This window comes from Nyctereutes procyonoides, unplaced genomic scaffold (assembly GCF_905146905.1).
Source record: "Nyctereutes procyonoides isolate TBG_1078 unplaced genomic scaffold, NYPRO_anot_genome, whole genome shotgun sequence".
NCBI lineage: Eukaryota > Metazoa > Chordata > Mammalia > Carnivora > Canidae > Nyctereutes > Nyctereutes procyonoides.
In genome coordinates this window covers 31,059,937-31,073,809 of record NW_026575047.1, presented here as the reverse complement: position 1 = coordinate 31,073,809, position 13,873 = coordinate 31,059,937, and the positions used below count along the sequence as shown (strand labels likewise).

The window sequence follows — 13,873 nt, the reverse complement described above, 5'->3', positions numbered from 1 at the left end:
AAGGTGTCATAGGCTGAATCATGACCCCCAAACTCATGGGTTGAAGCCCTCACTTCCATATGGCTATCTTTGGAGACAGAAGGCAAGTAAGGCTAAATGAGGTCATGAGGGTGGGGTCCTGATACCACAGCACTTTGGCCTTACAAGTAAAGGGGAGATACAGCCATCTCTCCTTTCTCGGGTGTACATGGACAAGGGCCCTGGAAGGACACGAGAAGACAGCTGTCTCCAGTCTGGAGGGAAGGCCTCACCAGAAACCAGCCCTGCTGGACCTTGATCTTGGACTTCAGCCTCCAGAATAGTGGGAAAATCAATTTCACCCCCCAGTGGGGCAGCCCTAGCCAATAGAGAATGGGGTGACCATTTGAAAAGATGGCTGTGATAATGTCCCCTCTTCCCACAGCCCTGGAAATGAGGCCATATCCCCCTCCCACTGAGACAGAGTCTGCCTCTCTGCCTGGAATCTGGCTGGCTCTGACAAGTGAAGCACAATCAGGGGTTCACAGCCACTCTGCTCTGGAGCCCGGCCTCCACCCTATGAACAAGCCCAGGCCAGCCCACTGGATGAGGAAGTACACGTGGCCCCAGCCGACAGCCAGTTGGGCCCCCAGAAGGAGAACAGCCCAAGGCCCACTGATGCCTCCAGCGATGGAAGGAGCCAGCCTGGCCCGGAAGAACCAGCCAGCCAAGTGCAGGCCAAGGTGCCAACTCACGGAACGGTGAGCTCAGTGCATCGCTGTCGGGCTTCAGGGTCAGCTGTGACATAAAGTGTTCTGACGTAGTGTCAGGGGTGGACCCCAAGTGTCATGGGACATGGGGAGCTCCAGACACAAGGAGGCTGGATCCCAGTCATCACCAGGAAGGGCACCAGCCACCTCCCAGCCAGGCGAGAAGTCTCAGGGACAGCAGGCAGGGTGGGAGGAAGAAAGAAACCTACGTCGGCACCAGTGTCATGGGGACCCCACAGCACGTCGCAGAGATGGAGGAAGAAAAGGTATTTAGGAAAGAACCACCGATGCAAGTAGGCTCTCCACAGCAGCCCCAGAGGCCCGAGGCAGTGGTCTCTGGCAGAATGTGGGGACGCTGGCATGTCTGGCATGAAGTGGTGGGAAATGCCGTCAGCAACTCTGTGCACAGCCCACTGTGAAAGCTCAGATCATCCATAAAAGTGCTACTTCCCAGGACCAGCCCCAGAAGACACAGAATTCTCGTCGAGTCCGATGACTATTCAGGAACCCACCCAGTTGTTAAATGCCATCCTAGAAAGAAAACACCAGGCCCAGGGAATTTTATAGAGGGTTCTACTGAACTTGCAAAGACAGGTCATCCCAGCATAATACAGAGTCCTCTAGGGAATAGTAGGGATACTCTTGAACTCATTCACGGAGTGCAAGAAAGGCCAACCTCACTCAGAAACATAAATGTAAAACCCTGAACAAAACACAAGCAGATCCTAAAAAGCTTGTACAAAGTGAGAGAGCGTGGGTCAGCCAGGGGCCCAACAGGGATATAATATCAGGACAATTCAGAGAGGTGGTCTTGGAGAGGAGCCCCTGGGGATAAGATGGGGCCCCCAGGCTGGGCAGGAGGAGTGGTTACACCTCTAGGCCCGAGGGAGAGGTCACGGAACCCCGAAGGAGAGAGACTTTCCCATTGTGGGAGGAGCGGTGACCTCAGGGAAGGGACCTGGGAGCCAGAACACAGCAGCTCAGACTGGAGCGTATCCTGGAGACCAAGGGCTGAGACCCAGATGTGGGCAGGGTGGACTCCTAAGACTGACAACCACCTGTCCCAGGCCTCTGCCCTTGGCTTGCTGATGGCCATGTTCCCCTGCAGCCCTGCCACCTGCCGTGCCTGTCTGTGTCCACATTTCCCCTCCTTCTAGGGACACAGTCCTAGTGGATCAGGGCACCCAAGCGACCTCGTCTCCACTTGATCACCTCCGTAACGCCCCTCCCTCCAAATAAGATCACATTCTCAGGTCCTGGGAGTTAGGACTTGAATATTTGAATTTTAGGTGGACACAGTTTCACCTATTCCAGGGAGATGACCCCAAATGGAGGGAGCCAGGGAAACCAGTGTCCCAGTCGCACCTCCTCCCTTCTCTGACCTGCTGCGGAGGCTCCCTGATGTCCTAAAGAACCCAAGGGCACAGGGGCCCTTTGATGCTGTCCGTGGAGATCAGCCTCCTGGGGCAGAGCTCAGGGTGGAGAAGGCAGAGATAAACCCAGAGGCAGAAGGCAGATGCTGGCCTTGCTCCAGGCATGAAGGTGGGCTTGGCGCCAGGCAGCCACCCCTTTACCAGTCCCACAGCCACGGGGGAGCAGGCCCAGCGGTCAGGGTGGGGCTGCTGGGAGCCACTCTGTCCTGGCGCTCCCGTGGCAGTGGCACCAACCCCAGGTGGCCCCAGAGGTCCTCAGCCAGCTCCAGGGCATGGGGACTGCCCACCGAGGTCACCCTGCACACCTGCCTCACCTGCCTGTCCTCCCCAGGATGGGGCTCTGTCCCAGCAGAAGGGGAGCCTCCACCCAGAGCTTAGTGCAAGAACCCCAGGGAGGGGGCTCCGGGTGGTCATCCTCTCTGCACAGGGAACAGATGCAGCCGGCAGTCCCATGTCGCCGAGCGGCGGAGCGCCAGACTCCCCCTGGCAGGGGACAGAGCTGCCCTTGCTCCAGCTCTACGGGGGCCAGTTTCCAGACGTAGTCGGGCTGAGGCGGGCTGAGAGCTGAGGCATGGGCAAAGCCCATGTTCCCTGTGACATGTGCATGTGTGCCAATGGAGAGAATGACCAGGAGGGACCCCGCTAGACTGGCCTCATGGGACGGCCTCCAGGAGTGGCCTGGACCCCGCCAAGTGAAGGGGGAGGGGCGGTATGGGAGAGAACATTCCAGAAGCAGTGGGAACAGTATGAGCAAGGGCTCTGGTTGGTTGCATGGACAGGAGGCCAGAATGGCCAGAACACAGACTGGGGGGGCGGGGCAGAGCAGGACAGAAGAGGGGCTGGAGGCAGGTAGGGTCCGACTGCAGGGATTGGTGGGGGCTCCGAGGTGGGGGGGACAGTGACATAGAGAAAGCCTTGGCCTGTCACCTCAGAGAGAGGGGGCTGTAGAGATGACAGGAGAGAAGGAGGCCTTGGGGTAGAGGAGGAGCAGGAAGGTGGGTGGAGACTGTGCAGAGAACCCCCACCCTCCAGGCAGCTGTTGGAGGAGGGTCCCCTTCCTAGAATGGGATGGGTGGGTGTGGGTCTGGATGCACTGAATGTGGGGCCGTCTCGGGCCTCTCCCTGAGACCAGCCTCCCAGCTCCCCAAGGCGCCCACTGCTGGGCACAGGGAGCTATCTACGGCACCTCTCTGCCCGCTCCCACACGCCCAGGCCTCTCTTCCTGGCTGCACAAGTCCACCCTGCTGAAGCCCCATCAGGGCTCCCTGGGGCATACCCAGTACCTCACACAGCGCCCCCCCCCCACACACACACACCTCCATCCCTGCCTTCTCTGGCATCCAGCCAGAGTTCCTTATTTGGATTCATTAAGCCACACCCTGCTGCCCCAGGGCCTTTGCAGCTGCTGCTCCCTGTGCCCACTCCTGGGCTCTCAAAGGCATCTAGGACTCCACCCCTAGGTGTGCTGGGCAGCTGGCTGCAGCAGCATGGCTCTGGGACATACACGCCAGTAGTGGCCACTGCCCTCGACTCCCCGGACACCTGGACCTGCTGGTTTCTTTGAGAGGGACTCTCTGGCCTTCTTCTAGGAAGCCATGCTGAGTCAGGGTGCCTTCCCGAAGCAAGACGAGGGCCCATAGCTATTTCCAAACAACCTGCTTAAGTCTTCATGGTCCATGCGCTGCTGGACTCAGACCCTGCCAGGGTGCCTGGGCTCCAGCCCCAGCTGCCCAGGGTGGGGGTGAGGGGCCTAGGGAAGTAGGTTCACCACAGCTGCGGCTCTGGAGAGAGTCCAGACTAGGTGCCCTGTCCTGACCCCTGAGCCTTGGGGCCAGACCCTCCCTATGGGGGTGCAGGCTGCCTTCTCCACTGAGAAAGGGAAGGTGGGGAACTGGCCCTGGCACCCCTGGCCACACCATCTACAAATGTGGGTCAGGGGCCTTGTGGGTAGCAGGCGGCAGGCACAGAGGCTTGGGGCCCTGTGGACTGGGTCCTGGCAGGTGGTGGGGGTGGGAGGAGCGGGTACAGAGGTTGGGGCTGAGTCAACCGGGTTCTTGGAAGCATCTTTATTATTAGGAGTCTAGGAATGGTGGGGAGGCAGAGGCAGGATGCCCCACCCAAGGATGGGTGCTGTCTCAGGAGGGATCCGAAGAGCGTTTAGAGGGCCATATCCGGTCTTTGATCCAGTCCACGTACTTGGCTACACGGGTATAGACGCCAGGTTTGTTAAGCCTCCCACAGCCGTCACCCCAACTGATGATGCCGTACAGGTAGGCCACACCGTTCTTCTCACAGGCCAGGGGCCCGCCTGAGTCCCCCTGCGGCAGGGCTGCTGGTCAGAGCCAGGCGCTGGCTCAGCTCCCCCATAGCCCAGCTCCACCACCCACTCCTGCTCCGCCTCCCTCACTCTGGCCCTGAAAATGTCCCCAGAAGGGTCTCAGTGCACCCCCCCACCATGAGGACCCCCCAGGAACTCCCAAAGCAGACTTCCTGACAGCCTGGGGGACAGATGACCAAGGTATTGCTGAGGAAAGGAGCTACCCCACTTTTCCCCCTGCCTCCTAGACACCAGGGTCTGACCATTCACTCCAGTTCCTGAAGCTATGCCGTGGATTCCTCTCAGCTCCATGACCAGGAATGTGCTCCTCAATCTGGCTCCCCAAGCCACTCACTGGCACACACCCTACGTGGACCAGGTGGTCCTCATGTCCCAGGCTAATCTCCCCAGCTGCCGGGCAAACTCCTATTCACCCCTCAAAATAAATGCAAATGTCCCCTCCTCCAGAAAGCCATCCCTGACTCCCTACCCCCCCACAAAGTGTTTGTTGTATCATGTAGTCCAGTGTCAAACCCCCTTGCCATTTCTGAGTTGTGTGACCTTGGAAGAGTTACAGGACCTAGTCGTCCCATCATGTGAGAGGGAGTCCTCTCCTCTGCCAGGGGAGTTTGGTGGCAGTGGCCAGGATGGACTCTGGAATATGTGGGTGCCCATCCTGGGTGTGTAGACCGCTGACTGGCAGGGGTACTCCCTGCCCTGGCTCCCTGGCTGACCCTGAAGGTCATGATCCCTCGTAGCCCTGAGCCCCCAGAAGGGGGCGGGCAGGTGGTCTTGAGACCTGGGACAGCCCTGGCTTACCTGGCAGGCATCGGACTTGCAGTCGAAGTAACCTGCGCACAGCATGTTGGGGCTAATGTCTGCTCCGTACACCTCGGGGCTGCTGCACTTGTGGTCTGCGACCAGGGGGACCAGCGCCTCCCGCAGGGAGCTGGAATAGCCACTCACATCTGCAGACAAGGTGCTCTCAGGCTGGGCAAGGCTCCCCGTGACCACGGCCCTGGGCCTGGCACCCCCACCAGACTCACTCTCATCCTGGTGGCCCCAGCCCGCAATCTGGCACTTGTGCCCAGCGGGGAAGGGGCTGCTGGGCTCAGGCAGGCAGATGGGCTGGACAAACTGGGAGCGGATGGCACAGCGGTCCCCCTTCTTCTTCAGCCGGATCAAGACTGGGCAAGAGAGAGAGCAGAGGTCAGCCCAGGGCATGGGGATCCCTGCTGGACAGAGAGTGGCCGCCAGGGACAGAGGGGCTGTGGCCTGGGAGACCCAGGTCGGAGCAGGACTGGCCAGCCAGGTCTTCCTCACAGGGCGCCACTCAGCCTTACCAGGTTCCCTTGCTGCCCTACACTAGACTCTCCTCCCCTCCCCTCCCCCACCCCTCTATCTCTCCTTTCCTGCTCCTCCCCTCCCCTCTCCTCCCCTCTCCCACCCCTTCCCTTCTCCCCTCCTCCTGCCCCTGTCCTCCCTTCCCCTCTCCCTCACCCCTCTATCTCTCCTTCCCCATCCCTCCCCTCCCCTCTCTGCCTGGTGCCTACCCACCCCACACACAGACACACAGCCTCTCTCCTGGCTCCGGCCTGGAGTGTGCAAAGTGCACACACATCCCTGGCCCTGTGGCACCCCAACATGTCTAAGCCTTACCCAGGTCATGGTCACTGGGGTTGAACACTGAGTACATGGGGTACGGGATATACTTCTCGATGCCAAACGTCTGTGTTACATCCGTTGTTTGGTTGAAGAAGTGTTGGCCTAGGACCACTACAACACTGTCCCTGCGGGGGCTGTGCAGGGAGGCTGGTGGAGGCAGGACTGGGCCCGCTCCTCAGGCCCCCCACCTCAAGTCCTCCCCAGCCCCACCCCCAGGTCCCACTCTCAGACTCCTCCCCTCACCCCCCACTTTCCTTCCGGTGGCTCTAGCTTCTCGGAGATAGGAGATAGCCCCAGGAGGGCAAGGCTGCAAGGCTGCGCAGGCCCCCTGCAGCCCTGGGGAGAGGCCTGGGCAGGGGACAGGGAGTGGTGGGCTATGGCCCCATGCACAGTCCTGGCCAGTGCCATCTCTAATGCCCCCCTTTAGTCACCTCTGGGGGCCTCATGCAGGTGGGGTCCTGGCTGATTGGGGCCTGAGTGGGTGGAGACCCTAGCCCTGCCTGGCGGGCCTGACCCAGCAACTATGTAGCCCGGTCCCCCACAGACAGCCCCTCATGCCTGCTGGGCACAAGACCTGGGCCGCCCCGGCCCCCATCCCCACCCTGGGTCTCAACAGAAGCCCACCCTGGCTTGGCCCTCCTTCCCTGGATTCCAGCTCCAGGCCACAATGGGACCTCCCAGGCCTGAGGGCCTTCTGGAGAATGGGCTGCTACCCCCATGGGCACCAGCCAGCTCAGCACACAGTGGGTTTGGTGCCTGGCCTCTGGATGTAGTGAGCAGCCCAAAGCCAGGCCCAGAGCTGGCAACTCATGGGTCTCGCTCAGGTGGCTCTCAGGGGGACGGCCAGCACACTCCAGGGACAGGGGGAGGACCCAGCTGACTGAAAGGCTGCCTGAGTGTGGGGCAGGGCAGGGAGCCCCATGCCCCTCCTGGGGGGCCACCTGGGAGTCCACCTGTTCACCTCCAGCTCCCCTGCCTGACCCCCCAGCCCCGCCCTGGACGTGAGGACTGGGTGCCTGCCCCCTCCCCCAGCCTCTTAAGCCCCCACCCATCTCTGTACTGGGGAGGCCTCAAAGGTCCCATTTCCCAGGCCCCGTGGGGAGCCTGCTACAGGTCTTGGCTCCGCACAGGGCAGGCCTGGTACCCACTGCCCCCACCCATGCTGTCGTCCCTGGGTGACCAACGGAGGCTCAAGGCCAGACTCTCACGCTGCCAAAACCCCAGCCTCTGATCCCTGGGATGCCACTGTCAGGCCTATCCTCTCCCACTGGACCCCAGACAGGGAACCCTGTGCTCATCACAGTGGAGGAGGGGCTGGCCTTCTGGGTGCGTGGTGGTGGGCCTTGCATCCCGGACACCCACTCCCTTAGCTGCCAGACCAGGCCTGACTTCCCACAGAAAGCTCAGCTCGCTGAATGGGCAGGGCCTGCTTAGGGGGAGGAGGGGACACCCCAACCTGGGCAGTCTGGGGTCTGGGAGGGGTGGGATCTTCTCAGATGAGGTCCTGCCCATCACCCTTCCCTATGGCTCCTCTGAGAGCCACCCTGCCCCGCCCCAGAACAGGACTGGTGGGCTCCTGGGGCAGGGATTGGAAGGTGACCCGGGGCAGGGGTGGGGCTGGTCTCTGCTGCTTCCAGGCCCAGAGCCAGGCTGAACACTGAGCCCCTCCATGGTCAGTGGGGCGACAGGAAAATGAGGGACCAAGGATGAGGGTTAAATGGGTAGGTGGGGACATGTAGGGACAAAGGTGATAGCCGGCTTGTAGAGTGTGAGGACAGGCAGATTGGGTGGGTGGGAGGATGGTGATGGGGGGTGGGTGGGGCATGGGTGAGCAGTTAGGGGGGAGGCAGAGGGTGTCAGGGGACAGACACAAAGATGTGGAGTGGATGGTGGGTGTATGGCCAGGTGGGCGGGAGGAGGTGGGAGGCAGACCAGTGGATGGGTTGAACCATGCCGTGGAGGTGGTAGGGAGAGCCCCTCACCTATTGGAGAAGCAGTGCGCTGCGGACACCACCCAGCAGGTGTGGACAAGACTCCCTGCACAGAAGCTGTCTCCGATATAGATGGCGGCCAGCCAGGGGTGGGAGCCAGGCAGAGAAGATGAACCACCGATGATGCGTGGCCGTAGGAAGGTCCTTTTCTTGTGCCTCTTGCCACAGGTCTGGCGCCCCACTGGGGCAGGCTCAGCCTGGCTCAGCAGGACCGCAGTGGTCAGAGATGGAATTCTGGCCAGGGATTCTGGGAGCACAAGTCACTGGGTCAACCTCCAGGGCCCCTTCTGCACACCCCCACCCAGAAGGGGCCCTGGCTGCCATCCTCAAGCCCCCAGGAGGTTCACCCGGCTTCTGCCCCACCCCAGGCAGCTCCTCTGGCAAAGGACCCAGGGCTCAGCTCCAGCTCTGCCCTCACAGGCACACGGTCTACTCTGTGCCCGGTTCCTCTTCTGTACGATGGGGAGAACGAGACCCAATCAATCACAAGGCTTTGTGGGAACCCAGGTGGTGTGGCATACCTGGCAGATGTTCCTGTCCCTCTCAGCAGCCTGGGACCTCAGAGTCCTGGCTGGTCAGGTGGCCCAGGGGGCACCAGGGCCAAAGGGCTGGCTGGCCTCGTGGAGCTGGCCACTCACAGGGTCCAACTCCGGGGGTACCTGCTGGACCTCCCACCCCCATTACTCACCCCTAACCAGCACTTTCCTGCCTCTGGGAACCATCAGGCTGTGCTCAGGCTGGGTGGGAGCCCCCCAGAAGACCTGGTGACTGGCTAGCCTGCTCTGACCCCTGGTGCCAAGGCATTGCATGCCCTTGCATTAGCCCTGCCTCAGTGAGCCTGTTTCCTCATCTTTCAGATGGAGCAGTGGTCCTCCAAAGAGGGGAGGCCAGGCATGGATGGAGCAGGGAGGGCCCAGGGAGAAGTGCAGGGACCCCCATGGGAGCGGGGACAGAGCCGCCCCCTGCTGCACACTTTGCGCACCGCAGGCCACCAGGCGGCAGTACTCCCAGGAGAGCGCACTGTCCTTGACCACGTAGCACCAGGGCCTCTCGTCCTTGTCAGGGTTCCTGGAGCGCAGGGAGAGGAGGGTGGGCCGGGGTGGGGGGAAGGGGAGAACCCAGCGGGGCGGCACTCCTGATATGCCCCCCTCCCCAGCAGCGTTTCATTCGTTTTGCTGCAGATGGACATAGTGGCCTTGACCTCTGGCCCCAGGACAGACCCTGCCCACCCTGGGTGAGGTGGCCTGGGGTAGGCCCGGCCAGTGCTGACCGGCAGTAGGCGTGGGGGCCCAGGCCGAGCAGGGCCGCGGCGCCCACCGAATCCACGTGCAGCTCCTGGTAGAGCAGGTCAGAGTTCCAGGCCAGACAGCTGAGCCCCGAGGCCGCCGTGCTGGCCACGCCTCGATACTCGGTGCCATTCCCCACGAAGCAGCGCTGGCTGGGCACTGTGGGCAGCGTGGTGCGCAGTGAGGCTGCGTCCAACACTGCGTCCACCTTGACACCGGCCCCAGGGCACAGGGCCCAGAGGCTGACCCACTCACCAATGTTGCAGAGTCGCCCAGCATGGCCCGGCGGGCAGGAGCACACGGTGGTCCCAGTGGCCACGATCAGGTGGCAGGTGCCCCCGTTCAGGCACGGACTGCTCAGGCAAGCTGGGGAGAGGGCTCAGAAGCTAGGCCTCAGGCTTTGAGGGTGTCAGCCGTAGGAGAGTGGGGTCGGGGCCTTTCAACCTGCTGCCTGCGGCTGGGGGACCCCAGGAAGCCCTCCCCTGGCCATGGCCTACCTGTGTGGCGGGTGCCCTCGCAGCGGATCTGGCCCCCAGCACACTCACACTGTTCCACTTGGCCCTGGCTCACTCGGGCCCAGCGATCGCCTGCCTCCAGGTGCTCATAGCGTGTCTCATCAAAGCATTTTTCTGGGGGTCACAAGTGTCCTGTGTACTGCTGCACTGGGGCAAGTGTCTCCCGTGCCCCTGTTCCCAGGCCCCAGCCCGGCCCCAGGAGCCCCAGCCGCCCTGCTCACCTGTGTCGCAGTTCCTGCCTGTGAAGGCCATGGGGCAGGTGCAGTGGTAGGACCCGGGGTCCTGGGTGTGGGAGCATGAGCCCCCGTTGAGGCAGGGGCTGGAGGCACAGGAGTCCAGGGCAGCTGGGGATATCCAGGAGGGGGCAGGTGTGAGAGAGCCCGGCCCACCGGCATGTCTCCCCCAAGCCCTGTCTGCTTGTCGAGGCCCTGCGGAGCCTCCATCAGACCTGCTGCCTTCAAGCCGCCCCTTCTTGGTTCCTTGGGGTGCATGTGTCCTAGGGAGGGGTACAGGCCTTCCTTCTCCTCCCAGCACCCCCTGCCCAGCACTCAGACCCTGGGCAAGCAGGCCTCTGGCTTGGTACCAGACACCCCGGAAGCCCTGTCCCCATCGGGGAGCACGGTTCCCTCCTGTGTTCCCTGGGACCCTCAGTAGGTAGAGCTGTCCACACCTCACTCTGCGGGCCCTCATCTCTGTCCAGGGCTCTTCCCATGCAGCTACAGGGCCCAGCCTGACCACCAGGGGGCGCCTTGGCCCCAGCAATGACCCAGGCAGCCCTGTGGCTCCAGGAGAGGGCAGGGTCCTGCCTGGGAGGGGGCCCCCAGGGCTGCAGTGTGTAGGGTCAACCCCAAAGTCCCCTCCTGCACTCCAAGCAGGGACCCCTGTCCCCTTGGCTCCCACTCCCATAAGTGCTCCCTTAGACTCGCTCCTGCCCCAGGCCCAGCTGGCTCCTAGCCTGGGCTCAATGCCCCCCAGCACACACCCCTCCCCCATCCAGCACATCCCCCCCCTCCCCTGGGCACCCACCTGGGCCCTCCCTGGACACCGGAGCCTGCACACAGTAGCCCCAGGCCCTGTCGCGGTCATAGTTGTGAGTGGTGGCACACCTGGGGGTGATGAATCGTGTGGGGCCCAGACCAGAGACCTGCCCACCCGGCCCGACTCTCACAGGGCACCTCGACTGCTGATGGCTCTGGAGCTCTGCCCTTGTCACGCCCACCCCCACATTCCCTGTAGTATACCAGGCTCAGGCTGGAGGAGGGAGGGCAGAGGGCAGGAGGGTCTCCAGGGTGGACAAGGGACCGTGGGGACCAGGAGGAGGGGAGGCCGATGGTCTGTGCTTGCGGGCCTTGCCCCAGCCCGGGACCCACCACTTCCTGTGGGCGCTTCCTTCTGAAGTGCAGGCGTGGAGCATGCGGCCGCCATAGCGGAAGGGGAACCTGCAGGGCTGCCCATCCACTGTGAGCACTGCAGGAGGGGTGAGAAGGGTCAAGGGGCTCCCGCGCTGGGCACCTCTTGACCCCACATCGCACACCCGGCTCCCCAGCAGCCGCCTGCATTCCTCCCCACCCGCCCATCCAGGTGTAGCCCACCGCCTCCAGGAAGCTCTCCTGACCCACCTGGGTCCCCAGGGCTGCTGCTGGAGGGAGCTGCCCTGGGTGGGGGGGTGAGCCCCCTACCACGGGGTCCCTGTGCCTCTGGAGCACTCGTGGCTGGGGTCACAGGGATCATGGGGGTCCCAGGGGTCACTGTGGCGTTAGGTTCTGGGGGTTCTGTAAGGTTCTAGGAGGAGCCAAGAGGGCTGTGATGGTGTCAGGGTGGGACGGGCCCCCCCCCCCCCCGCCCCCATGCTCAGGCCCCGCTGGCTGGGCTGGTCACAGTCCCCAGCTTCAGTTTCCATACCAGGGCCCGTAGATCTTAGAGTGGAAACCCAGGGGCCTCTAGCCACTGGCTGTCCCAAGGCCTCCTGCCGAGCCCACAGGGTTAGATAGGTTGGGCTGCGTGTCTGCCCAGGCTGGGGTACCCCTGCCTTCTAGCTCAAATCCTGGTGATCTGTTCTTAGGGTGGACGAGAGCAGCTGAGGCCCTCAGAGGTCCCCCTGCGACCCAAACAATGGGACCCAAGAGCGGCCCAAAGGGAGGGGAGTGGCCCTCATGCCCCCAAGTGGGGGCCCAGGTCAGACCCCCAAACCTCTTGTCCCCCAGGCCAGCACAGCACCCCACCTCACCCACCAAAGGCCAGGAAGCCAGCTTTCACCATGTTGGGTCCCCCTCCTACTCCACAGCCCTCCCTGGCCCCGGGCCCCCACCCCAGAGTGGGCACAGGGAGCCCATGGTCACAGCGCCATGGGGTCAGTGCTCACCCCACCAGCCTGGGGCTGAGCCCCGTGAGGCACCAGCAGCAGCAGCAGGAGCAGGAGCAGGGCCATTCCCGGCAGGGGGCAAAGGCTGGGACCCCAGGCCCAGCGCCCCATGGCTCCTCCTGGGCTGGCGTGAGGGGGCAGCAGGAGGCCAGAACAGCCACCAGGGCAGGGGGAGGTCAAGGCCGCCTGGAAATGATTAACTCTGGCCGCCTCCAGTGCCGGGCCCACATGTCCCCCATGTCTGCTGCCCAGCTCACCCCGCCTGGTCCAGGTGTCTCCCTCTGGCATCAGCCACACGGGCCTTGGACCTGACAACATCCTCAGGTCTCAGCTTAGAAGCCATCTCCAGGAAGTCTCCCAGGACACACAGCCAGTGGGGGCTTGGACTCCTGGCCCCAGCTTCCGGCCCCCACCTCTCCACAGGGCTGGCCACTATCTCTCTGTGAACTATTGGTAACCTGAGTGGCTAAGAATGTTGAGCCTCCTAGGCCTGGAAGGTGGGTGCTAGCCCCATAGCCAGAAAAGGCCAGGCACAGGGGAGGGTGTGCTTTCCCTGCTGCTCCCAGGATAAGCCTGGGGTGGGCACCCTCATGGGCATACAGCTGGGGAGGTGGGCAGCACCAGAGCTGCCAGTCCACCTGCCCTAAGTCAGCAGGTTGCCCAGGAATGTCCCCTCCCCCCTGGGAGGACTCCCTTAGGCATCTCCTCCAGGAAGCTTCCCCCCCCCCCCCCCGGACCCTCTCAGCCCTGGGCATCCCCCCTCACAGCTTGGACAACCTCTGTCCAGGGCTGCCCACACTACACCCTGAGCCCTGGCCGGGACCCGCTGTCTCTGGGTAGCTCTGGTCCCCAGAAGAGCCCCAGCCAGGCACCCAGGGACCCAGGCCCACCAAGGGCCACAGAAACCTGGCTTAGAGTCCTGCCCAGGTCTGCATGCTCTTTCCATCTGTGACCTGGAGTCAGGACACAATTACAGTAGGCCCACCCCCAACTCCACGGGTCCCGGAATGCATGACTGGGGGCTGTGGGCAGAGCTGCCAGGGTTCCCCATGAATTAGCTCAGCTGTCCACAGGCTGGCCCTCACTTTGGTCAAGGGATCAGCCTGGCTCTGCAGCTACCTCACTGCGCACCCCACCCCCAACACCACTCTCTCTCTAGGCCCTTGTTTTGCCATCTGTGCAAAAGAAAGGAGAATGGAAACTGGGGCCACCTAGCTTGGTCCGTGGGTGCAGGGTTGGGGAGGGGCCTGAGCATCAAGTGTGGTATGGGGGACACCATGGGAGCAGGTAGGGGAGCATGGTGGGTGCCAGGAGACACGACGGGTCCTGGGTGCAGTAGGTGATGGGTGCCCCCCTTCCAACACCTCCCAAGGCCCCACCCAAAGCACTGCTCACTGGGGGTGGCTCCCTAGAAGCATCCGGAACCACTTCAGTGGCCTGGCCCAGTACTTGCAGGTTAGGCCCCTCCCAGCACGGGGTCCCTCAGCGCTCAGCTACTCGATGTTGGGGTTCTGCTCATCAGCCCTGATGGGAGGCCGACCAGACCTGCTCCATCAATAGCACACGGTGGCCCTGC

At 62.9% G+C, this 13,873-nt stretch overlaps 1 protein-coding gene across 1 annotated transcript; it reads right to left on the bottom strand.

The window, feature by feature from the left end:
- Window positions 1-4,218: 4,218 nt before the first annotated feature.
- Window positions 4,219-12,963, bottom strand: HGFAC (HGF activator). Its single transcript, XM_055326855.1, has 14 exons — window positions 12,298-12,963; window positions 11,555-11,717; window positions 11,306-11,402; window positions 10,962-11,041; window positions 10,157-10,279; window positions 9,918-10,049; window positions 9,676-9,786; window positions 9,405-9,579; window positions 9,117-9,202; window positions 8,126-8,381; window positions 6,138-6,277; window positions 5,525-5,665; window positions 5,298-5,446; window positions 4,219-4,479 (listed from the first exon to the last, which is right to left on the bottom strand). Exons 1-14 carry the CDS (start codon window positions 12,613-12,615, stop codon window positions 4,297-4,299), a joined length of 2,154 nt encoding a protein of 717 aa, XP_055182830.1. The 5' UTR covers window positions 12,616-12,963; the 3' UTR covers window positions 4,219-4,296.
- Window positions 12,964-13,873: the final 910 nt, after the last annotated feature.

Excerpts from the sequence above, each read along its gene's own strand:
- HGFAC (XM_055326855.1), bottom strand. The coding sequence starts at position 12,615 with ATGTTGTCAGGTCCAAGGCCCGTGTGGCTGATGCCAGAGGGAGACACC. Across the intron at positions 10,050-10,156 it reads AGGCAGGAACTGCGACACAG|AAAAATGCTTTGATGAGACA; the intron begins GTGAGCAGGGCG and ends TGTGACCCCCAG. Across the intron at positions 5,666-6,137 it reads CCCCAGTGACCATGACCTGG|TCTTGATCCGGCTGAAGAAG; the intron begins GTAAGGCTTAGA and ends TCTCTTGCCCAG.